This window comes from Buteo buteo, chromosome 7 (assembly GCF_964188355.1).
Source record: "Buteo buteo chromosome 7, bButBut1.hap1.1, whole genome shotgun sequence".
NCBI classification, from domain to species: Eukaryota; Metazoa; Chordata; class Aves; order Accipitriformes; family Accipitridae; genus Buteo; species Buteo buteo.
The window spans coordinates 36202424-36229336 of NC_134177.1; the positions used below are offsets into that span (position 1 = coordinate 36202424).

A 26913-nucleotide genomic window follows, 5' to 3' on the forward strand; every position below is an offset into this window, starting at 1 on the left:
ACTATAATAATTTTAATAAGATGGCTTATAAAAGCTTGCCATTTCCTTTACATTTTTAATAGCTATTTCTTCTGAACAAATACCCACTCTTGGGAAAAAGTATTTCTTCCCCATATCAGTGATGGGGTACTCCACACAAAGAAGCACCTAGCAGTTTAGTTCACATTTTTTAATAACATGGCACAATTTACATTACACAAGTCTTCGCTGATGAGGAAACATGCTGAAGATTGAGAGCCGCTTCACTTTTCTTTTCACATAGGATCTAGAAAGGACTTTATTACATACAGGATAAACAGCAAAAAGGTTTGTATATAACAATCTCTTTACAATACTGAAAGCTACCACTACGGTTCCAGTGTACATATTCTTCAGGGTTGGTTTTTTTTTTTGTATTTTTCCTTTTGTTCTTTAAAAAAAAAAACCACTGCACAACATCTGGAGTTCACAAAATCTGAAGCTCACAACTAAACCTTCAGTTGACTACTAAAATAGATCTCTGATCATTAGAAACAACTGTCTGTAGTTAACTTTTTTCTTTTTTTTGCCAAAACAGGATAACAACTTCAGATAGCACTTTAATACACTAGAAGACCAATGGAACTAATTTTATTTCATACATATATTTTACAGTCCAGTAGACAAGATGGTGAATTCTCTCTGATAAAGTCATATTCTCTCCAAATATTTAGACAAGAAACTTAACGCATTATAAAAAAGTGTGTTATGAAAAGACAGATTTCAGAAGATTGATGCATATTTTTAAAAAGGACCATGTTCTTCATGTTATTTCATGTCTTCTATGATTAGGGAACAACAAGGCTGACCTGTTAACTATTCACAGACTTTATTACCAACTGAAATACAATAAATTGCATTATGAAATCTGCATCAGAGTTCATTAATTAAACTACTGATCCACAGTGAAAACATATCCATCATTTAGAAAAGTATTAGCTTTCTTGTAGGATTTGTTTCAATGTAGCTAAAAATCACTTAACAAAAGAAAAAAGTGTGTGTACAGATAAAAATGACACACTGGCAATAAAAACAGACATGAATGGCTATAAGCAGATGTTCTTCCAAAAATAAATTTGACATGTTAAGTGACGAAAGTTCTGGAAAATATCCAGCATTTGATTATTACTCTGTTTAACCGAGATTAATGTGACTGAAAACCAATCTGTCATGACTACAGTATCAGTGATTACAGATTGCTAACCCTGATGCATTCTAAGGAATACATGAGCTACAGTAACATCAGCATCTTGATGCAGGGGTTCAGACAGAAAACTACACTTCTAATGGGCTGTTTCTTCATCAAAACAAGCAAGAGAAATAGGTTTCTATTATAGATGAGCTTGTTCAGGGAAAATATGACTTTAATTATGTTGTGTGTTGAAAAGGCTCCTTTGAGTTATAAAGGCTTTTGTGAAAAGCCTTAAAATTCATTGCATAGTTGAAGGGGTTTAGCTGTCTATAACAATATATGTAACACAGCATAAGCAGACTGTGTTGATCAATATTAAGTTTGCAAATAGCACAGTTTAAGAAGTATTAATGTATTATGTTACTTAATTTTATCTATTTACATTTGTACAAAGTAAAGCTTTCATCTTACCCTTTTTGCATATATGAACCATTAACCCATGAAGCAATCTTTTTACATAAATATCTACAATTGTCTTCACTTCTGGTCTGAAAGAGCTTTGTATGGTTGACATTGGTGGTGGTTTGTTTCTAGTCAAATCATTCAGATTAATGTCTTGTTCTTCAGTTCAAATTTTGAAATTTTTAAACTAGAAATAAAATAGAGTAGGAGACACGAGGAACATATGGACTTGGCTAAAAGATCTGGAAAATTTCAACATATAATATACAAAAAAACCATTTCAAAATCTTTGCACTCAGGTCTATACATATTGTACAGTGGGTCACATCCCCAGTCTGTATCAATGATTAGTAAGAAGGTCTTTATATTATGTTCATTTACAACGTTCTGTCCCTCTTTCTCTGTTTTTTTTTTTTTTAAGTCTCGCTCTGCTTATCGAGCTTCAATGTCCTTGAGGGTATGAGAAGGAGGCCTCTCTCTCATCTCTGTTGACAGAGGAGTAGTCCTTCTCGGAGACCCAGGCCGAGGTCCCAGAGTAGAAATAAGAGGTGGAGGGGCACTGAGAGCTGCTGTGGGGGGAGTTTTATTGAGGATGCCATTTTGGTGTCCCGTCGGGGGACTGACTCTGGGGTAGTGCATGCTAGGAAGTCCTGGCGTGATTAGGCTTGGGTGAGGCAGGTGCCCATCCAAGGCGGCAGGGTGAACTGAGTGCAGGCGTGCATGTTCATAGTCCTCTCTGAGCATGTGCAACCGCTCCCTATCATCCAAGTGGTTGCCCCTCTCATGCTCACGTCGAGGGTCAACAGAGAGAGGGTGGTGGTGATGGTGGTGGTGATTGTAGTCGTGAGGTTCCCGATCCCTGAATGACCTGTCTGCTTCATATAATCTTGGTGTAGAAAGACGATGAAGGGGGTCATTTCTTAGCAAAAAGTCTCTGCCCAGGGGGTCTCTCCGATGAATATCTAGCTCTCTGTACGGATCTCTTAAGGGATCTCTCATTGGATCCCAGTGGAAAGAAGGATAGGGGAAACGTTCTCCACCAGGAATTGGGCTAATTCCCATAAAAGGGGTCATCATGCGAGTCCTATCCAGGCCACTGATGCTGTTCATGTGATGTATACCAGTTACACCTACAGTCATGGGCATAGACACTAAAGGACTTGGATGGACATTAGATGTAGATATAGGTGGTGGCTGATCAGATGACCTATGAGTCTGAGGTCCCTCAGGTTGAACATCATGGTCTTCCTTTCGCTCCTCCTTCACTTTGACTTCATTGCTTTTCTTCGGATTATCATATGCCGTCTCGTTCTTCCTCTCAGCCTCACGGTTTGAAGTACTATTAGGCCGGGTGCTCTCCACAACGGGGGGCCTAGCATAGGGTGAAGGAACCCTGGGCATTTGCTTAGACTCTTCCACCACTCGGCTTTCATGGCTCAGGCCTTCCTTCTCCGAAATATAGTTGTCCTTCACCTTGTGCTCTTCAACATTAATTTCCTTCCGAGATTCGGAGTGATCCCTCTCTCGTTCTTTGGGTTTCTCTTTTTCTCGAACCTCGGGATTCAGATGGCTCCTGATCTGCTCATTTGAGCTGCGATTATGTCCGAGGGAGTTTACTGGATGGATAGGTGCTGGCGAAGGATGGCTGGAGTGTCTTTTCTCAATGCTCTCCCTAGAAGAAAGAGAAGTGTAAAAATGAAGGCATGAGAAACTCTGCAAATAAAACAAAGCCTCTAGGGTGTCTGACTTCATACTTGTTGCTTTGCAGAAAGCTAGTAACATGCATCATTAAATGCACTGTTCCTTTTGCACACCCAAAACACCAGAAGAACATCCCATCTCTAAACTAGGCCTATTCTATTATCTCGACCCAGAAGAAGAAGATCCCTGAAGCTGCTTTGTGAATGATCTGAGATTTCAAACACTGAAGTCCACAGAAGGCTCCCAAGGGAATCTAGCTCTAGTACACATATTTCTAAGACAACAGCCTTAATTGTTTGCAAAGAAGAGAGAAAAATAAAACCACACTAATTTCATCCAAAAAAAGTGAGGCAATTAAATCCAAATTACATGGTTAATAGTATTTTACCTGCTTCTGCTATTAATAATACATTTGGGAAAACAGATGACATTTTGTTCAACTGACTTTTTAAAAAAATTTCTAGACCTATGTACGTTACTGATTTCTTATCTCTATTCAAGCTTCTAGCTTTTCAATTTACTTCTCACAATTCAATTTACTTCTTAAAAATGAAAACAAAAACCTCTCAAGACACCAGTACTGATGGTGACAATCCACCACTCTGGACAGGCACTTCTCTAAGTGTGCAATGACCCCCAGCGCAAGTGTTTTCACAGAGGTGGCCATCATGCATAGATTATGTGTTGACTTCCTCAGCAGAGATCACTCTACCCTACATGCCCATTATTCAGGCTAGCTCTGAAAACATACTTGCTCTGGAGTCAGTTGCTCTTCAGATTACCAACCCTTTCCCATTTCTAGGGTAGAGCAAGCAGAGCAGGGCCAGGGCCAGTGCATCTCCCTGCCAATGTTAGGAAGTCTCAAAATACTGTGAATTCATTCCATCTTTCAAACCTATTTATATTGGACAAAAGATTAGAGAATTATTGTCTGGCAGTGGACAAAAACCTAAATATGTGAATGGATTCTGTACCAATTATTTTCTGGAAGCAGTGTTGACCAGGAGTTGTTATGGGCAACACTAAGTAAAAAAAGCTTTCCTATTTAAAATGAATCGAATTCATAATGTAAATCTAATTCCTCAGTTCCAATGATTTTAACCTCTCACTAATTTCAATTGATCTCTGAGTTGGAGGCTTTCCACAAAGACAGCTCCAGATATTCAGTGTTGGACACATGCTGCCTGCTGAGCATGGAAATTCTGTTCTATGCAGGGTGATGGACAATGTGCTGTTAAAGGCAAAAGTGAGGGATAAGCAGTGAGGCCCTCTGAAGTCCCAACCAGCTCAAGTTTACATGGTTTCTCTTTGGAAGCTGCAGCCTCTGCTTAGCAATGTGTAACCTGAACATGCTCTGATGAGGACAGCAGGTTGAAACTCACTCTGGACAAGATGAGCAATACTGGCTGGCTGAAGGGCAACTCGGAGGGCGACTCTGAAGTGGACACTTGCTCCTTCACCTGTACAATTTCTGCTACCTACTTTTCTGCTGAGCTGAACTGCATAAGATTTCTACCTGTAGGTACTTTTGGATGGTGAAAATGCAATAACTGCAGAAAAAATATCTTTGAAAAGGAAACTCTCATTATTATAATCTCACCAGATGCATCTTTTGCTGTCTAGACTGAATTGTTGAAACTGTCATTTTATGTGCCATGTCTGAGAGACCTCAGAGAGTCCAGAATGTGACTGTTAGAAAACATTTCTAAGACAGAGCACTTGATACCAGAACCACCTAGTCTGCACTGAGTACCAATTAACTCCTTGGTATCAGGTTCTGCTTTGATTGACTATGCCCTAAACAGTCTGGAAATTGTGTCCTGGCTCTAATTTCCTTCCTCTTGCTTTCCACCAACAGTTGAGGCATTTGATTTAACAGCTTCCAGATTTGGACACAGTAAGACCAAGTCAAGGCACTCCAATGAAGGCTTCTCAACTTGAAGACTTGATTCTTTTACTTTGCTGGAAAGCACTGGCTTGGAGACTCTGCAATACCTAGTCTTTTATTTATTTTGCTCATGGGACTAGTCCAGAGGGCACACTTAATTGTTTTATTTCACTAGGAGAGCTCATTGACTCCTTTTGCTGATATTTAATCAATTTTCTATGTAATTGATGTATTTTAAATTACACATAAAATTTAGAGAAAATAACAGGTATTTTCTGTAACTAAAGAAAAATATATGTGCAACCAAAATGCCTTTGCCAGTTTCATCCTATTCAATTACAGTGATGGTATTCTCTCAAGAGGCTATTGATTATATAGCTCACTTAAGTGAACTACATGTACTTCAGTGGTCAGAGAGGGAATAATTTTTTATCCTCAGATGTGTCAAGGATTCCTTAGGTTAATAATATGGGAACAGCTCTAAGACTCTGTCTCCACAAAGAAGAAACTTAAGATCATGTTCTCACATGAACTCAGTAATAAGTAAGGTATGTTTTGAGGCTGTATGCTACACTGAAAGATACTGAGTATCTTATCCTGTGTACTTTGCCTCATTTATGTTCATAAAAAGATCAATAGATTCTTGGGTTTTTTTTTTAACGCTCTAGGATTACATACACTTAAATGTCATTATTACAATAGAACTGCTCAGTGACTTCTTTTAAACAAAATACCACTGAAAAGGAACAAATCCTGTTTTTCACAATAGCTATTTTTACTGATTTTTTCCTAATGCTGGGCTGGAGTAACAGAGTCCTCAAAAAAACCTCCACAGCTGCAAATGATGTTCCAGGAGAAAGTGGGGACTGTATCAGGACATTGCAATGAAACTCCCAAGTCAGCTCTGCACCTAGGAAAGGTTCACAAATTGTAGTTTCACATTATCTAAGCTATCTTGAGGAATTTACCTTATCTCCATCTAGCTGGGAGGGTGCTGTGGTACACTGACCATACAGCTTATCCAAGAAGAGCGACCAGTGATTCATTGCACCCTATTCTAACACCCATCTTAGATGGGGAAGAGCCAAGGTAAGATGTACCTCTGAGGTACCTTTCCACTGATAACAGCAGAAATCTAGATGAATGCTTTTGGCTAGAAGGCCCATTTTGGGGCTGATAAAGTTAGACCCTTGATGACAGGATGATTTTGAGATGAAGTCATACCTCCAGGTGTGATTCCCAGCTCTTCCTGTTTGCGCAAATTTGCTTAAGATAGGTAACAGAGATTGGGACCTCAACTAGAAAGCAAGGCTACATCCTCACCCTACTGGGTGCCACTGAAGGTAAAATAATAGGTATTACAAAAAATAGGCTCGCAAACTACTCCAGACATTATCTACATAGGGAGCACGTCTGCAGGAAGGGATTCTCAGCATCTTCTCATACAGGCAACAGTGTGAGCATGCTGCAAAGTAGAACTCTTCAAAATCACGCAGATGGATGCACAGCAACACTAAATCGGTGAAAACATTGTACTAAACTGGTAGGCATAATTGTGCAGAAGTATGAAGTATGAATGACGCTTACTTTTAAGCTCTCAAACTATTGAAAATAAATATGTTCTGAGCTATGATATGGAGTTCAGGCAATGCCAAAGCAGCTTGCAAGAAATGTATTTCGGAAAGGGATTTTCTTCAGCAGGAACACTTCATAAGAAAACAACAAAACAGCAACTGAAATAATCACATTATTTTAAAGACGACCCATATCATTAGTAACTAAAATGCTTTGCCATTCAAGCCAGTAAAGTTACTCACATGCTTAAGCATTTTGCAGGACAGAATCCCCAATTTGTAACAGCAATTTATTTTGAAGCATTAACACCAGACATGAAAATAATGAAGCTATGCTACCAAACAGAAAATATTCCAAATGGAAAATGTAGGTGAAAAGATCTGTAGTTTGACTTGCTCTTCACATTTTACAACAACACAGAAAAGCTCTTAAATGTATTTTTAGAATATCTAATGTGTTAGCATAACTTCTTTTAGAATAGGCTACTAATGCGTATATTTGGGTTAGTGACAGAGAAGTCAGAAAAGCACATCTCCTAAATATTCTTTTATGTTAAAAAATTAGAAACAAATAGCCATTATGTAGTAAGTAATGTGCAAACTTAACAGGAAAGCCATTAAGCCACAACTGAAAAAGCTGAAATCAGCCTCTCTACATTTTTCAAGGAAGGCATGACACTTGCTGAATGGCAAATTCTTATAATTTGGTACTTAAATGTTAAGAGGAATTGTTACTGAGTTAACTGTATAATGGGAACAGTCCTGACAAAAAAAATATGACCAGGTTTTACTTTCCATTAACCCTTCCCAGCCTGGACATGTTAGTGTGCAAGTCCATGTAAAACACTGAATAAAAACTGTGCTTGAAGGTGTGTAACAGCAGTGCATGTGTGTGTGTCTTTTTTGAGGGGAATTAAGGTTCATTTAATGGACTGCATGCACTGAAACTTACTGTGGTATTGGAACATGACATACCCGGTGCATTTTACAGTGTTATAATTTTACAAGTCTATCAGTGGTCCCCCTGGTCAGTCTATTTTTGAAGAGGAAGGTAGCGTTACTTCTTTTGCAGACAAGGTCTGATTTACAAAGTTATTTAAGTATTTGAAGGTGCAGATATGCGTCTGATGGACTTTATAATCCTTCTTTTTATCCTGTCAGGCACCTATCTACACGGTAAGTCTTCAAAAGACTTATGACAATGAAACCCACAAGGTAACAGAAGTGTGTGGATCTGCTTCTATTCTCACTTGACACTGCCTGAACTCTGCTCCAGCAAACCTCCTTCTGATGAAGTGTGGTGCAAGTGAGAAGAGAAACAGATACATTAGGAAACACCCGAGTTAGAAACCTGCATCTTCCGTAGTGCCTCGCGTCGTAGGCAGCAATGCTGTCAGCTCTCCAGATGTCCCTCTACTGAAGCTCTGGTTTAACAATGTGCCAGGCTGGGAAGGGTTAAAAGCGGAACAGAGCCCCAAGCTTTGAACTAGACAATTCTTGGAAGTGTTCTTTCGTACCTTTCTTTGTCATCTTTACTAACAGATGAGTCTCGTTTATCTACATCTCTATCTCTGTCATGAGCTGCAGCAGATGAACTGCGCTCCAGCTCTCCTGGCTTCAGCCAGGGCGGAGGGGTCGGGAACGAAGGAGGAGTTCGGTGCAGTCGGTTCCAGGGCTCGTGAGGGTTGCTAAAGCTCTGCATACTGGGGCCATCCTTGTGGCCGAACATTGAGTTGGGTGCTGAAATGGTGAAGTGGAAAACAAAAAGGTTTAAGAAAAGGTATGCTCTAGTGAAGGTACTTACCAAAAAAACTTTTACAGCACTCAGAGTTAAAATGAATACATATTATTGGGAGCTGGAAAAGGAAAGGAAATTAACAGAGATTCATTAGAGGGTCTCATTCCTAAAAATGGGCAGGCATCTGACAGCTGTTTTAATTGGAAAGGGAAATGCTGTGGATAAAATTGACAAGGGATGACATAGTAAGATAAAAGTGACAATGATCCTCATTCAAAGTATTTTTGAAACATCAGGAAATGACCATTATATGGACTATAAATAATGGAACTTGTTGCGTTTGATCCTGAACCAAAGTAAAATTATAGGTGAACAAAATCATGCCAGATTTGAAGTATGGAGAAAGAAACTGATTTTTAAAAGGATGATCTTTTGTGACTGGCCAAATCTAGAGAAATGTTGATGATCCTGGACAAATAAATGCAGGTTAGTGATCTTTTCCAGGCACGTTTCCTGGATTACTGGTGAGAAAGGAAAAAAAAAATGTTCCCATCCACAGCTAGGGATGCTGCACACATTAACTATTTCTGAACATGCAACAAAACCATGAGAAATTTCACAAACTCCCTTAGACTCATAGGTTCTTTTTTTTTTTTATTGAACGATGTAATGGTGACATTTAGCACTACGCTGAACCCAAATTGTTAAGTAACTACTACAAAATAATCTACTGATGACTAAAAAATGCTGTTATTTAGAAGAAAAAGATGGCTTTTCAAATTCCCATCTCTTAGTGGCATGTGGTCTAAGCAACTGGTAAAAAAGACAGCAAAGAGTCACCATCACTCAATATCCTGAATTACACAGCAAACAAGAATTCATACACAAAGAGGTTACTCACTAACTGTCGGGTTCCCGAGTCCCCCGAAGGCATTACTACCCACTGCAGTGAGACCACTGAAGGAAGCCGGTCGATTGAAAGGCTCTGCAAACCAACAGAAACAGCTGAAGCTCACTGGCATGTTGGTAATTATGACAAAGCATTAGCGTGTTATCCAGCTGCATTACGTCTGCATGAAAGCTCAGTCTGTGCCCATCAGTAGTTGCACATCATCCTCCCACAACAGAGCAGTTATTGTGAGGGGGTGGGACATAAAACCCCATTTTTTTTCAATGACAGTATGCATGCAATCACCTTACTAGAAAAACTTCCTCTTCAAAGGAAAACAAGATGTTAAAATATACATGGCATTGAGGCCTGTACTTCAGCATAAGTAGCTACTTCATTTAAAACCTGCAAACATCTCCATTTTTATTTCCTTTTATTCCCTTCTTATTCAATTCCACGGTCTTTCTCAGGAAATGCAAGACTATTATTAACTCTGGCAACTGTGCTCCAAACACCTTCAGGCCATGTCTCCTAAACCATAGCCAGGATATAAATAAAATGTCCTATTATACCGATATGTCATGCTGACCTGAACATTTTGTAATTCTCTTGATTTTTATTGTTAACACTATACAAAAAACTAGTATGGACTGAAAAATATTGGAATAATTTTTTTTAGTACTTAATGCATACAGGCTATAGATAAGTCACATGAATGAAGCAAATTATCTTCTCACTTTATTTTGGAGAAGTCTAACAATTCTGATGAAACTACTTCTGATAAATACCAGCACAGAGAAAAGGAAGACCAAACCTAGCATTTTATATAGGCAGCTAAGTGCAGAATGACAAACCTACATTGTTAGTCTGCTGTATCAATTTGGTGACCCTCCCAAATCCTTCCCTGTGCAAAATAAAATCCCAATTTAGAGTATTGATCTTGGATGCTCCCGCAGGCAGCAGACCACTTTATCACAACATCAGTAAGTTAGAAGGGAAATAACATTTGGTAACTTGGGTGGTTCCTTTTTTAAATGCATATTCACTAATTTTCACTAACAGACACATCTGAGGCCAGATCACAGTATTTTAAAGATATCTCTCCCACTCACTTAAATGGAAAAGTAGACATCTAAGTAGGAGTTAGGAAAAAAACCCCACCTCTATGAACCGAAGCCTTAACCTTAAGGCATTTTTTTGACTGGTTATAAACATGACTACAGTGAAACTTAAGCAGTCCTGTCGCTCTGCTCCTCTAATGTCCACACCGTTTTCAGAAGTATTTCAAAACATGCTGTCAGCGATACTATTATGTGTATCTAGAACTGCTACTTGGCTAATGGCTAAAATTAAATGGCTAAAATGTGCAATTTGTAAAGGTTAAGTAGGCAGGGTACTCAAGGAGTCTCCACATGGGAAACCATTAATGGTCTCAGTGGACAGTGTGTGTTACTTTTGCATTGTATTCACTGTTAGTTGCAGAGAGAACGTACCTAAGTGAGCAGCTGGGTTGAGAAAGTTGCTGTGGTGAGGTGGTGGGCCGAAAGGGGTGCCGGCTGGATGACCCCCACCTGCCAAAACAAAGCAAAAGGGGTGAATTCCTAGCAAAAGCTCAGAAAGGGACTCACTGTGCTCTGGGCTTGACTATAATTTCTTAAATGGCAGCTCATGTGAGCAGAGATTGCTGTAGACTGAGTGGGGGCTCTCAGGTCAGGATCCTATGCAAGTAGCAGCGGCTTTTCTGAACAGAAACCCCCAGTTAGAGCATAAGGGGGGAGGGGGGATGGGGGGGAATGTTTCAGTACAGGAAAAAAAAATCCAAAAGAGCATGTGAAATACAGCTTATTTCCAACCTGTTATCTCCATGATGCATTGGACATCACTGTGTGAAAAAATGTTCCTCCATTTACTACCTGTATGGCATTTCAGCAGGTTGGGCTTTTTTAAAAGCATATAGAATAATTTGAAAATATTTATCAAATGGACTAACAGCCCCTGGCATGTCTTGCAGAGAGTTCATAAGCCAAAGCATATGGGAAATTTCCTTTTAACATGGCAAGGATTAGCATTTTAATGAGCACGCCACAAGAAGGAGATTTCACTTCTCAGTACTCACTGGCTGTAGAGAAGAGAGTCGAGGGCCGGGCCAGGTCATGGGGGTGGTGGATGGCTCCAAAAAGGCTGGGGCCTGGTGGCCTGCTCAGAAATTCAGGTTTCAGGCCGAAGTCCAGCTTGTGTGGATCAGACTGCATCTGTTTCTGAAATGTAAAACAGGATTTGGAAGAGACTGTCCTAAAAGATAGCAGTAAAAGGCACTTTCAGAATGATGTGGGTATAGCAATTTATTCACACTAACTGACGTTTTAACAAGAATATTAGTTTTTGGGACCCCGAGCATAGGTGCACAGCTGTCTTCCTGGAAGGGGGATCTAAGGCAGAGAGAGAAAAATCTGTCTCCCAATGCACATTTCCTGCAAATTTCAATTGTTTTCACATATGCTCACATCCAGCCCTCTGGACCAAAGCATTTCAGCACAGACCTGACGTAAAGAACAAACATAAAAATCTTTGAAGAGGCCTCAGACACTTGGTTAGCTGTAAGAATAGGTCTGTCTAAAAATAATAAAAACAAAGCCGAAGAGAAATGTTAGTTTGGACCTGATGCCAGGTGGGCAGGAGTGTTGAAAGCTGGATGAAAGCATCAGCTGTAACAGGCACAACTGCCAGCTGACCCTCTCTTCCCACTGCAGGCATCCATTGCTGGACAGTTAGGGCAGAGACAAGTCAATGGACACCAGAACCGTTACTTTTAAATGCGAAGCTGCAATCAAGAAACACTTGATGCAGTGTATCTTTCAGTCCCTCTCAGACTGCAACTGAGCAAGCTAGGGCCTAAAATGAATCAAATTACAGATGAAGCATATTTGAGTCTAAAGAACTGAAGTCCCGTTTTGACTGCTTGCACTCCAAACTCAAAGCACTGTATGTCACTGTCTATACATATATGGTATAAGAATGAGCAGGCTTTCTTTTTTAAGGTAAATTTGCTGAGGTAGCTGTATGGTAAATGGTAAGTGGATGAAGGGTGGGCTCTTCTTTGTGCCACGTACTCATTTTAGTGGTCCCTAATTCAATAGTTTTATAGAATGCAGAGGAAAACCAAATTCCCAATTACTTGTGCTGCCAGAACTCCCAAAACACAGATTGCTGATTAATTGTGCAGGTCAGCTGAAAGGATTTACAAATGTGTAACACTGAACCAGTAGATCTTAACAGGAATTCTGAAGCATGTTACGCTTTATAAATCAGTATTTAATACTGTGCCAGCTCAGAGTACAGACTATTACAATGATATAAATATGCATATTAAAAAGTTATGACCAAGTTAATGTGCATGCCTAGTAGCTGTTTTTCAAGTGCTAGTAACATGTCTACGTAGCTATGAGAACAAAAAAAAAAAAAAAAAGAACAAAAAAAAAGCAAAAAAAAAGAAGGCTTTATCAATGCTTTGAGATAATGGCCTGCAAAAATATTGAAATGGAAAAGATGGCCAAGTTAAGGTCATATCTTTTAAGGAAGTAACACTGTAGTGCTTTACTAATTAAAAAAAGTTCAGAAAATACAAACGCCTCAGTTGAAGCTTGTGTACCAGATTTTTATGCTGTGAACTCTTTTTATTCTTCTTTTTAACAACAAAGTTATAAACTTCTGACAGGCATTACTCAGAATAGCAAAAGCTGGCTGAAACTTTAATTGCAGCTATATGAATGGTGCTCTTCTAAATAATGAAAAAATCCCCTGTCTGAAGAGGAACAGGAATATCATGGATGTGTTAGAAGATTTTTTAATGTGTTGCTTTACCTTAAAATAGTACCAAGGAAAATTGATCAGATTTATTTTATCCCCAGTTGCTGTTCAGGAGAGCAACTCCTCTTGATGATAATCCTTACAAATGTATTTGAAGTCCAGCAAATGTGTAACACCTTAACTCAGGGCCCACTAAAATCCATGTAAATGTCTGCACTGATTTCATGGCATATTAGATTGGGCCATAAGGCCTTTCCTAAAAGAGACAGGGCCAATTATGGAGCATAAATTCTCTGTTGAATGTGGGCCAGTAATGCCCTGGTCAGTCTAAGGAGTGTAAAATTGCTTTGTGCCCAGAGCTGGTATGCAACCCTGGCTTTGTCTGAGGAACTCCCTGGGTGTGCAGACAGGTTACACAGGTCTGAACTGTGTCTTGGTGCAGAGGTATAGGCAGGCAAACAGCATCCACAGCTGCATGCAATTTTTCCTGGGGTCAGGAAGGTTGTGTGTTAAAGTTTCCTATCTTGCCTGCTTCTTCAGTGTCTGCTGTTGCCCTTTGCAAGCAATTACTAGCAGGCCAGATAGTTACCAATTCTTCCATACTTTGCAAGCAGTCCGGTGGCACTGCATGCAACTTGAAATCTGTGAGTAAATATATTTTATTCCCTGCTCTACAGTTAGGCAGCGTCTTCAACTTGTGCAGAAGAAAAGGCACCTTCGCAACGTTGGGCTAGAAGGAGAAATCATTCTGTATGAGCCTTCAGCCAGAGATTTCACACTTCATGGTCGCATGCAGAGGGGAGGACTTCGTTCCCGTGTGGGAGTCTGACAGCCCACGGGGACGTAAACCAACTCGCCTTACTGACTGTAGACCATACCTAATTTTTTGACTGAACTGAGATAGTGAAATACATTCCCAATTATTCTTGAAATTATCATCAGGCACAGCCTCAAAAAGTCAAGTAACATCCTTCCCTGTACTTCTGGGCTTTTTTCCTGTTTTTTAACATGCAAGATGGAAAAGTATTAGGTAAAAGAAATGGCTGCATGAAAATGGCATTTACTATGAGTTATAAATACACCAGTATGACCTCTCTCTGAATATCAAATCAAGGAAGATTCAAAGGACATAGATAGCATGGGAATAATAATTTCATTTCAAGAAAATACCTTTTCAATAAAATAAAAAAAAGGACATATAACTCTCTAGGTCTATAATCTTGTCTTTTTTGATAATGGGAAGATGAATGAAGATCACTAGCAGGGGAAACATAAGGAAGCAGAGAAGAGAGATATGTCTACTGCAGCAAATTAACCTGTCAACCTTGTTTAAAAGGGTTATTTTTAAACTCTATTAGCTGCCGGTTTTAGTAGCTGTTCAACATCTTCATATTCTTATAGCACTACCTTATACAATTCAATTGCACACATAGACTGCAAAGTGCTATGGACTCCTCGTTAATTTTACTTTCTAACACAAGCTATTGACTCCTGAAGTACACGTATGAACAGTAAAGAATGCCAACCTTTCCTGACTTACTGAAAAACTTCAGGAGCCACAGAGAATTCTTCAGTGACAAGTTCAGTGAAAATATTATAAAGGGAAAGAAACCTTCTTCACAGAGTCCAAGTGCAATGAAAATACAGTTAAAGTAAGAACGGAAATACCGTAACTATTAAATGAACACACTATTTGTTTTCCTCTGACTTCTGTTTCAGGAGAACCTAAACTGGCCATGGCCCTTACCCTTGAAGTCTCAAAACATGTTTAACAAAGAAAAGATTTACACCCCTACACCTTCAGTGCAATGAGGCAGTGTCTGGATAACATTACTTCATCTGAGTGGCTGTGTCTGCCCGATCAGCCCAGACACATAGAGGTGCCAACCTCCAGCTATGAGATGGGTTGTAAAAAGACTGAGGGGAGCCTGTGCAGCCACACTGGATAAAGCATCTTAGGGACAGGAGATATCTTCCTGTGCCATCTTCTGTCCGTGAACATTAATAAGAGGAATGGGATACATCTGCCTAGCTTCTCCAGACTTAAAAAAAATTAATCTTGATGTGACTGTGTCCTCAGCCATAAATAAAAGCAATGTTGTAGCTCAGAGGCACACCGATTTAGCTCTTCCTAGCTACAAACTGGTTGTTATCACCTAAGATATGGTGTCCTTGCTGCGAGGCATCACAGACATTCCTTTGAGACTCTACCTTTAGGTTTTTAATTCCAACATACCATCACTATGAAACAGAAGGTTATGCTTAATGCTACATAAGGTTACTTTAACAAGGCATTACCCATGGCACAGAACTGCTAACAGTGAGAGGCGAAGTCTTCCTCTCATAGGTTTGCACTGTGTAATTCATCTGAAATTCATGCGTGCTCAAAAGACTGACCTTGACTTTCTGTTGATGATGGTATATCTGCCAGGCGATGTGAACATGCATAGCACACCACTTTCCAGGTTTCTGGAAAAAACAAAGGGATACAACATGAATCAGTAACTTTCAAAAACCTGTGATGCTTTCCTCTAGTTCTAGCAACTCTTGCCAACTCTTAGCCCCATCTAAGGGATTCCCCACGCCAAGACAACTGAAAGCAAAGGGTCTCCCCTTGGTGCCTTCCCTCTCCATCCTCTTGGGAAAGCAGAAATGCAAAGAATTTGTCCCTTGCTAAGAGGTTTATCTGGATATCCAGGAATGCCCCATGTCACTCTCCTCTTCAAATAAACTCATGCTCGGGTTTTACACACTTTTGTAATCTTCTGATGCCACTGGCTGAGAATGCAGCTTGTGTTGCTGAAATAAATGAAACTGTCTTCCAGTCAGCAGCTGCTCTGAGTAGCTGGATTGCTTTACAACTGTACATTGAGTTCATTTCTGGAAGAGCAGCTATTCTAAGACTAGCCTTTCCATCAAAAGATGAAAATGAAAGCTCTTTAAAAGATCACTGTTTTTCAAAATGAATCTGACTCCCACATGTAATTTCTGGTCTGTACCTCCAAAACTCTGGTGTATAAATATACTGCAAAAATTGGAGGTCAGTCAATTCACACTGTTTGGGAAGGCTCTTTGCATCCTTCCTGCCACCATGCTTTTAAGTCATGGGGAGGAGAGAGGGAGGAAAGAACCAGAGTGCTATTTGGGTTTTCTTGTTGATTTTGTACTCCATTTCCAATACATCTGGAAATCTTGTCTGAAAAAGACTCCTTCAGGATATACTTTCTCCAATTTTGTAATTTAGAGGTCTGTAGTTAACTACACATCTAATGATTCCTGCAGATTTAAAAATAATCACAGGAATTCAAGAAGGTCCTCAAGCTACTGGTAATTTAAATGTTTCACAAACTAAGGCATATGCTCTGCCTTCTATTTCTCGGTGTATAACAACCAACAATTGAAAACACAGAAAAATAAAACCCATGTCACACACATACTCCCCTAAACTCAAGCCTTTTGCTTATTCACAGTAACTGGCTGTGCTAGTGATTTAGTAAGTTCACTTGGTTGGTTTGATCAAAATCTAGACCTTCTTGAACATGTTGAAAAATTAACAAAACCCCCTCTTTTGGATCACTAAAAGACTGGATCTTTTGATCCTTATTTCTAAAATACTTTGTGTTTGAAGTGGATTGTCTCTACACTTGAAAGTAAGATACTTTGGTAGGAGGTACCATACCAAATAACACTGAAAACACACGGTAAATAATGAAAAGCAAAATCCTTCAGTCTGCAGTGAAATGACAGGGGATCACTGCCAGGATAGGTCTCTAGGATTTGGCTCAGGAAACCTGCTAAGCCAGCATGATAGAAGGATTATCAATATTTAACCTCTAGTATTCGTGCTAGGAGGTTGCATGAGAAGAACAGAAAACTTCCAACTTTGAAACTGTGTATTTTCCTTGAGTGACCACAAGATGCACACAAAGAAGGACTGACCATGCTGCTCAGCAAACACGGTGTAAAATACCCAAGATGAAACACGGCATTGCTTTATAATTAGTCTGCTGCTTTAACCCGGTGGGGACTGAGACAAGCCTGACAAACTGTATCACAAGAAGATTTCTTACCCTCAACATGGGCCTGAATGGATCTGTCAACTGTGAAGAAGAAATGACAGCTTGGTTACATGCCTGTCACTCAAACAATTGCTCTAATTAACAAATTTGTATTGCTTCATTAAGAGATGAAATTAAAATGTTATAATTTTACTTTCAAATGAAGCCCTTTCGGATAATAATTAGTCCTTAGCCCCCGTATTCGAGCTGGTCTCCCTCCCCCCACGGCTGTTGTACCTAAGTGTTGACAAGCAACTAAACAAGCCTCACACAGAGTGCTCTGTCCTCTGGCATCATCATTAATTTGTTGATTTAATGCTACAAAAATGGCTGGTTAACTACTCTGAAGAAAAACACAGATCTATCCTTTGGGCAAACTTCTGTTCTCATCTTTCAAAGCTGCTCAGCTCATGAGAAGATTGGATAGTGGACAGGGCCCCTTCTTCCCAGGCTTGATCCCACGAATTGAGTTGGAACGGGATGGAATGGTGTTTCAGATGTACCCCTGCAAACCAGTGACTGTGTCTGTTCAATGGCTATGGTATGAAATGTCTGGTATGGACTTGAACATTCAAATAGCCATTACTGACTGACTGCTTGCCTGATGTGTTCTCTGTCATAAATGGGCTTTGCCTTAAGTATTTTTCACGCTGCAACAGATGTTGGTAAACAAGGGCTATATAAAAAACCAATTTTCTCATTATTATTTTTTTGTGTGGCCTGTTTTTTGGGGGTAGACTATTTTCTTATTCTCCTTTTTTGCTCACATTTCATCAATTAATGCTGGAAAATAAATTCATTTTATTGGGTATTTCTTACTTGTTTTGGATTTTCTGTTTTGAAATGCAATACTGAAGGAGATTTATAGGTGTAAGAGGTACTTTGTAGATGCAGTGATGGCACAATACATAATCTTGAAATACTTGAAACTACACTACAAGTTGAAAGGGAGCATAAAGCTAAATGACTTAATGATGGGAGGCTCTAGATATTTTTTCAATTAGACAGAAAAAACAGAAACAAAAAATGTGGTTCCTTTCAGTATAAAGCTCAACTACAGCACCAATTCAGAGCAAACCAAAGTACGGGAACTTGGCATAACCCAAAGAAAACAGCTCTGCTGTACTTAAAAATTTAGCCATACCACAACACAGATTTTTAAGGAGAGCTCCCTGTTGCTTTTGTCAGAGAGTTCTGCTACAAATATGACTGCATGATGCTCCTCGTTACAAACAATGTATATTAATTCAAACATGCAAACAACCCACGGGCATTCGCAAAGAACAGAAAAAGGCTAAGAGACAAAGTGCTGAGAAAATAAATGCTGTTCACATATGCTAGAACTCAAAAATCCAGAGGCGCCAAGTAATCAATAAAGTGCATCCGTATTTCACTCCTGCGATCAATGATACAGTAACCAAGGGAATAACTGTCATTGCCCACATTAAAAACAATTACAGAGTATAAACATAAATCTTGAAGAGGTTTGTACATTTCTACCTTGAATTGGACTTTTATGCCTTTACCCCCGGGCTTGTGGGGATGCCTGCTGACAGCAAGGGAAGAGCTCTTCCTTTGCATAGTATCTATGTGCTTTTGTGAATGATGAGCAGAAGCAAGGATTGGGATTTAAATTGCTCTCATACAACTTCTCTAGTTCTCATTGACTCAAAACAGTTCAGACTAAGCTTTAGTTTTAGGATGTTAATTGGGACATATTGAAGACAGTAGCTCTAGCACCGAAGGTTTTCAGGGGGAATAAACTTTACTTGAGAAAAATACAACATTTTCTACAGACCCGTGGATCTTTCTGTAGAAGGGTATGTGGGACAGTTCCAGGTCTGGCTGCAACATCAATAGGATTGGAAGTCTAGAAATACCACAAGGAAAGACAGCATTATTGAGTAACACAACACATAAAAGCAACAGAAAGTGAAAAATAATACTTTATCATTAACATTGCCTAAGCAATGAAGATAAACTTTTTAAAGAGGAAAGGATAACCGTTACAATCCACTTAGTAATGTGCCTATTATCATCTCAATTTTCAGACTGTCATTGTCCACCAACTTCCCATTACTTTAATCCAAAACACGTGAGGGAACATTGACTGTTTACACTGGAAAATCCTTCCACTATCGAAAACCTGATTAGCGACATATTTATGATATGGCATCTAAAGCAGTATTTGGAGGACCAAGCTTGTGCTCTGCTGCTTATCAGCAATGCACTGGAACTGGCTAAAACTGCTAACCTGACTGTCAACGCGCAAAGCATCAGTAATCTGTTTAGTCACTGTACAAGGATCTGAACTCCATCCACAATGAACTGTTACCATACAGATATCAGGAAAAAGCAACATCCAGCTGAAAAAGATTAAAGCTGTTCCCATGATTTGAATGTAAATATTCAGCTAATATAACAAAATGCAGCTTTGTGGGGGGAAAAAAAAACCCAAACAAAAAACATCTAGACAGAGCTTCTTCCTACATTAAAATGAAGAAAAAAAGAAATCAACTACAGTATAACTAACAATTAAGTAACAGACTTGTTAACAGTCTGATTACCATACATATGAAGAATTCCACTAATGAACTGCAATTTACATATTCAGTCATTACAGTGGATAGGCCAATTTAAGAAAGGTGTCTTCTCTGCAGAAATTTCAGTCCTGATTTCAGTCTTCAGTTGCAAAGACTACAGACTACAGAATATGATTTCCTCCCACTTATAAATCAAGCGTGACTTCATGAAAACAAAAGAAAAAAACCCCAAACTCATCACATTTATCTATCCTAGCTATCACAAATGAGAGGAGAACTAAATCAGTGTATTGCATTGTGTTGGAGCTGTGAGATAATTATGGAAATGAGTAAACAATAATGATCATGGTTTCTTAAAAATCGTAATTATTACATGACCTTACATTAATGCATACTACCTGACAACTAATTATACTGCTTCTAAAGTTAACAATGCCATTATATAGATTTTTTTTTTAAAAAAATGCATGTAAATATATTTGAACCTAATGAGAAATAACTTCTTTGTAGTAAATTTGGAAAAAGCCAATTGTCCTCTGTGGAATTAGGCTGTAACTCAGATCTCAATTGCTCCAGAATCTGAAGCACATGCTAACCCTAAACCTAACCTCGCTCACACCACCAGTGTACTGGAGTATTTCTTACCTTGGGTTGAAATGCTCCTTGTAGCGAGCCAAAGGGGCCAGTTGGAGGAATCATAGGAGGAATACCTGATACAGCTGGAGGATAGGAGTGAAACAGCTGTAACAAAAAGATAGAACAACATAAATACAAGCACATGTCAAAATGAAGACAGGAAGTTGAACAAGACAGAGAAAGCATTCCTGCATAATATTAGGGAAATGGTACATGGAGAAAACTGAGAAGCATTGAAGAAGTGATCTTGTTGCAACAATGTTAGTTAAAGCAATCAATGAAATGTTCACAAATGTCATGACGTTTAGAGCTTAAAAGCAGTTCCAAAATCATAAAGCAACAAACTGTCCCCTGGATTAGGCCATCATAGCGTAAAAGAGGCTTTTTTTTCCCCCCAACTATTAATTTTTTAATTGGGTAGACATTTTAAATGGTTTCAGTTTGCAAACCATTTCAAGAGAAAAGGCAGAATACTGAGCCAGGTAAGACTCAGAAAACTACTGTTAAAGGGGAAAACCCCCCCATATGAGTTCTAGGATAATGTATCATTAAAACTCTATTAGTACGTTAGGATTTTAATAGTATCTGTAGGAAATGAGGAAAATACGCACAATTCTTACTTCATTAGCCTGTCTGAGAGGATATCCTGCCACATCTAATATTAGCAGAGAGGCAATCTGATTTGTTCAAAATTATTACTTAAACAAAACACTGAGGCACAACCCCCCCCCCCCCCCCCCCCCCAAATTTAGGGTAGTGTTCTTATAAAGACAGACTACTAAGCATAAAAATGTGCACATCTCCACTGACCTCACTGATCCCAAAGTATCTGTTCTAAGAGAATTTAGGGGGGGAAAAAAAAAAAAGTGGTTCTGTACTAATGCAGACAAAGACATGGGAAACAAGCAAGTAAACCGTAACATCCAAATCTTATCTTGTCTCTGTGGTCCGGCTGTGAATCTTTTACTCATGCTGTAACACAGATAACTCGCCCAATTCCACAGAAAATACTGAGATTACACAGAAAATTGCTTTCTGGTAGGAGTCGGGGGTTCAAAGCATCACACTCCAAGTATGTTCTCGCTGTGAAACCTCAATCAAGATCTAATGGGGCATGGCTGCTAACTCCACTGGTATTGCCACCCAAAAACCTGAAGGGGTTATCTGGCTGATACAAATTCACCTCTGAACACAGCTGATCAAAAATCAATCTACTGTACGCTACTTTTAAGATCAAAATAAATGAGTTAATGGCCAATCGAACAGAAGCAGGACTGGGCAAAGTAAAAGACTGGACACACGGAGTGGGCAAACACTGAGAAAATCACATCCCAGAGTAAATCAGTATTGCAAGGTTTTGATGAATTTGTTTATGCCATGTTTAGGCATATGTATGTGCTTTTCTTAATCGGTTTTCCTTCCACTAGCTTATCTTGCAAGGTCATTTATTTGTCTTATATTTACTGAAAGCTGAGAAAATATTTCAGTATTGTAGAGGTAGCAAAAGATTTTCTCAGTTTAAAAGCATGGTATCAAGTCCCCTTTCATAACATGTTTCTATTGTTGTTTTTAATTCTATTTAATTTGGACTTGCTTCATTCAATGATGCAGAAAGCATTTGTAGATTAGTTGATACTGAACTGTAGGCATTTGAGAAATCATTAAGAGACACATGTCCTCATTTACAATAACTTCTAATGAGTAAAATGTGTTTTAAATCCTCCAGTGTCTTCTGCATTTAATTCTGTGTGTAATGGACTAATTCCAAACGATGAAAAGAGACGTAATACTTAATATTCTATTGGCTATGACTAATAATAAGGAATGCTTTCCTTAGAGTTTTGTAACAACTGGTAAGTTAATTAAATGTGACCTTTCCTTAAGGTCAGGAGTATTAATAAAATGTAAATATTGTATATCCAGGATCTCTTTGTATCAGTTAAATTCCTCCAGTTTTCACAATACATCTTTCACAGTCAGTGCTTCCTTCTTCTTCCTCTCTTTTGAGCAACATTTTCCCTTTCTAGCTTTCTTCAGGAAACAATGTAGTACTCACAGCTTTCCTGGGGCCAGGTGCAATGTAACACTAAACTAGACTCAGCGTTAACTGTAAGTAAAAGTAATGCCTCACTGTGCTACGGTAAGCTCCCCCCACCTTCGCCACAGAAATGATTGTAAAATCAAAGGTGCCAAGAAAGAAAACTGTTTTAAATTTCTGCATGAGCTTCTATGTGAGCTGTGTTCTCTATTCCAAAGCAGATTGATTTTAACTCTCTAACAGACCTTGCCCTCCTGCAAAGTTCATTTACAAGCTTTAAAACCATTGCCAGCTTTTTTTTGAGATGTCTGAATTCTTGGTGTGGATTTGTAGTGGAAACTCTTGTCACTAGGAAAAGGTCTATGGAAGTGCCATACTTTCACGATATTTCTACTAAGCAGAAAAGCCCTATCAGGTATTCACTTATGCCAGCAAAAGTATGCTTTTTGATACTGCAGCTGCTCAGGCAACTGAAGCAAGCAATTCCTCTGTTACCTAGATAATCTATAGTCATAGTAGAAGAGGTTACTGAAATACCCTAGCTAGTATGGCCTTGCTGTAGTTCAAGAAACACTGTTAATCCAATGTAATTTCTCACCATCACCTTGATCTTCTGCTAAATATCCAACAGATGCAACAGTGATTATTTTGCAACTGCTTCACAAGGACAAAACTTTCCTGAAGGAAGGGCAGGGGAGGCATAGTGGACCAGACCTCAGCTGGCAGAGCTCTCCCATGTTCAATAGCATGGCTCCTTGGCTAACAGAGACCAACGTGAAGCCTTTCCTTACTTTAAAGGGGGTAATACCATGACCTTTACAATACAGGTAACTGCCAGATTTATAAGAGATTATGTCACTGAATTTGAAAAGCATATACAGTTGGAGACTTTTGTAATGTTTCCTATATTATTACATGTCCACTTCTGCGCTTTGTCTAAAATTCATTTACCTATTTCCCAGTTACATGTTCTTGCTTGAATCCACTTGCCACATTGATGATAATATATCTTTTGAATCCATGTAAAGCTCAGCAAATAAGAGTGTGATTTTGCAAATGATGCAAATGAGCAGCATTACCCTTTGGAGTAAAAGTGATTATCACAGGCTTAAATGTTTGCCTAATACTCCTTCAGCTCTGATCCTGCAAACACACTCATACAGTTAAAGTTACTCAAATGACGTGTCAGAAATTAATAGGACTATTCACATGTACTACAGGCATGAGTTGTTAGCAGGCACTGTGTTTAATTGGTACAGCAGAAAGCATCACACTATCATCTTAACCAGTTTTTTTTGCCCAGTTCCACTTCTAAGCAAAACACACACATAAAGCCAAGTGCTTTGCAAATTTCTGAGTGCTGATGCAGTACTCCTTCTCTCATCAAAATATCACTATTGGATTTAGAAATTCTTGTCATATTCAACCAGATACCTGCCTCTGCCACTATGATGAAGGAATGCAACCCATATTTCAGCAGCAAATGAATCAGTAGATTCAAACCCTTAAGAGCAGAAGCTTCACAATTAACTGGAATATTAAAAATCAGTTCATCTCAATAAATAACTTTTTTGGTAGCTCTTAGATAAACACATCTAGTGCATAGCTGGATTCATGTTGCTGTCATCAAACAGAGCTTTCAAAACATAACAAGCCCAGTGGATCAGATGTGCCTTTGAAATCTGAAGAATAAGACAAGTTTTCAGATTTTATAAACCAAAATACGATCTATTAGGAAAACTATTAGACTATCTGTCCCTGAAGGATTTGTATGATAGTTTGTCATTTCATTTCAAGTTTCTTAGGAAAAATATCAGTCTAAGGGTTTGTGGCACAACTGAAACACAGTGATGAAATTACTGCTCTCTCCTGCTTCATGTAACAGTCAGCTCTTCTGTCTCATCTTTTTCACATCAAACCTGTTTTCAAATGTGTATGAGCAAGAGATCTTTTGATTGGAAAAGCTGATACTGCATCTTTATCAGAAACAAGCACCATGAATGCAAGCCTTCAAAAGCCAAAGCAACCAAGAACAATAATGGTAAATCCTGGAGTGATGATTAGGGAGAGATTCGACATTGTGCCACTGATTGAGTGGTGATCCCAACCCACCACAGAAAAGCAGTTAAGTCAGTTTTAAACAGAGTAATAAACTCACACTGTGACGGTAGAAGGGGTCAACTTTTGTAGGGTATTTGTCAAACTGCAAAGGGATCAAAGCACAAACTAGTTACTTTATATTTCCTTGCTTTAGTTCTGTTGGTAAAATAGAAGACTACGTCTCTATTATTTGGCAACCAACAGAGAGGAAGAAATATGCAGAAAATTAGTTTCCAATGAAACTCTGGGATTTTTCTTTCTTCAAGGTAAACCAAGGTCTTTACGAGACAGGAGAATGGAGGAAGCACCAGAGTGCACCACTCCAAGCACTGGGAAGTCCCACTTACGAGTGCCCCTTCAGCCAGCAGCCTGGTCCCTCAGCCCCTGCGCTGCCACCTGAACCTATTGCACATGTGACAATCGTGAGGAAGGGACAGCCCTTCCTCTCCTACCCAGCCACACCTGGGTAGCAGAGTACTCCTTCCCCACAACCTGGGAAATTCTTAAATTTTTGTAATAAAGAATAGAGTTGTGCTCTACTTATCCTCACATTTCTGCCTGGGGTACGCACCATGGGCGGTGCTGGCGTTGGCATGATGGCAGTGGGTGGGATGGCGTGAGGGAAAGGCGTGAAGGTGTGCTGGTGTGTGTGTTGGTGTGTGTGCTGGTGCTGGTGCTGGTGCTGGTGGAACTCAGTCCTCAGGTACGGCGGCGGGCCGAGGGAGGCCCCGCGATCTGCACTCTGCGAGGCCAAAAATCGCGTGTTTAGCTCCTGACGGAGAAGATCTTGTTCTGAAACACAAACAGCAAAACAACCCCCCGTGAGCTCAGGGGCTTTTCCAGACCTTGTGCCACTTAGTTTGGTGGTGGTAGTAACGCTGTATTTAAAACTTCCTGGTGGTAAATCACAACACTATACAGGGTAAGAAAGCTCCCTCAGATCTTCCCCAAAGGCCTCGGACACAGACGAAAGTCTCCCTTTCCCCTCTCTCACCAAGCCTGTCTTCACTACAGCATTCCTCTGAGCATTAACCTGAGGGTTCTCCCTGAATTTGAATGGACATGGACATAGTCCTAAATAGGTGAGGAGGTACAGGTAAGCTGGAGTGAGAGTAAACATCAAGTGGCTGCTGCTAACATGAGTACCCTGCTGCATGGACACAAAATTATGTTACTCAAATGCTGAAAATCCTCCATTTTCTTCCCCCAGTTCCCTCTCAGTGACCCAGGAAGAACAGACACTTCACAGCTCCCCACAGTCCAAGTCTAAAAGAGCACCATTCTCTCCACTGATAAAAATCTCTACATCTCCACCCTGTCCCCCCAAACCCTTGCACATATACGAGCTCAGGACCGCTGTGTGCACAGCCACTGGAGACCTTCCCTCTAGCCAGGGAAGCAAGGCTGAGCACAGACCACAACTGCAGCAAAGACATTCGCTCAGGGGGGTCACATATTCTGTGTGGGCACATTACGAACTCTAGTGTGTTTTTACCATGGGGAGAAAAAAATAGACATGGAAAAAGCAGGGCCTTCCAAAAATATTCATTCCCAGGGCAGAAGAAATGTCATTGGGTATCTCTAGGTGTTTTTGGCTTTGATATCACTCCAAATTGTTCAGCAATGAGTACAGCCTCTACCCAACCAACAGCTCCCACCGAATGGACCAAAAGGAATTATTCTGACTAAAACTGGAGAATTGGCTTCCTACGCTGCGCTAGACATGCTCGGGTCATGATCCATCTGTCTCTTACCTGAATAAGTACTACCAGCTGGGTGTCCTGGAACCTGCAGTGTCCCTGACGTCAATGGAGGTGGAGGAGGCAAAGCCGTAGGAGGGGCAAACATATTGGGGTGATGTGGGTGTGCGGGGGGCTGGAGGGTGGGCGTGAAGGTATGCAGCGGGCTGTGGCTGGGTAAAGAGAGGGGGAATGGTGAGGCTGAGGGGTGGTGAGATATGTGTGGAGGAGGGGCCTGAGTCTTGGCAGGAGTGCTGCTTCTGCTGCTGCTGTTAATGAAAAGAAAAGCAATTAAGTGTTGCATGGAAGAGAGAAAAGCTCCAAATGTACACATACACAACCCCACCAAGCTATGTGTGGCCCACGTTAAACACATTACTAATGTAAGTCATACATTATAAATGCAAGTTACTATTCTACTTTTCTAGCAATACCACGGTGATACTCCTTTCTCCAACCATCTGCTGTACCTTTTCTAGTATCTTTTACTTCCTGTGGTCTCTCCACACCAAAACTCAAGACATATTCTCCCTTTCTCTAAGAGGCTGATATTCTGTCCTCCAACAACACAGGAATGACACACAAAGGAG

The 26913-nt window shown here is 39.8% G+C and overlaps 1 protein-coding gene across 4 annotated transcripts in view; it reads right to left on the reverse strand.

Moving 5' to 3' along the window:
- Window positions 1-410: 410 nt before the first annotated feature.
- Window positions 411-26913, reverse strand: part of AUTS2 (activator of transcription and developmental regulator AUTS2) — an 801167-nt gene continuing 774664 nt past the window's right edge. The window contains exons 8-19 of one of the 4 annotated variants that reach the window (XM_075032435.1): window positions 26339-26589; window positions 25135-25376; window positions 24643-24687; window positions 20456-20551; window positions 19066-19137; window positions 17280-17309; window positions 15607-15678; window positions 11519-11660; window positions 10896-10973; window positions 9415-9498; window positions 8293-8515; window positions 411-3284 (exon numbers count right to left, since the gene is read on the reverse strand). In XM_075032435.1, coding sequence (XP_074888536.1) covers window positions 2045-3284; window positions 8293-8515; window positions 9415-9498; window positions 10896-10973; window positions 11519-11660; window positions 15607-15678; window positions 17280-17309; window positions 19066-19137; window positions 20456-20551; window positions 24643-24687; window positions 25135-25376; window positions 26339-26589 — 2575 coding nt within the window. In that variant the 3' untranslated portion in view covers window positions 411-2044. Of the gene's footprint in view, window positions 3285-8292; window positions 8516-9414; window positions 9499-10895; window positions 10974-11518; window positions 11661-15606; window positions 15679-17279; window positions 17310-19065; window positions 19138-20455; window positions 20552-24642; window positions 24688-25134; window positions 25377-26338; window positions 26593-26913 lie in introns of all 4 variants that reach the window. The other 3 variants (XM_075032436.1, XM_075032434.1, XM_075032437.1) reach the window with 3 other exon arrangements.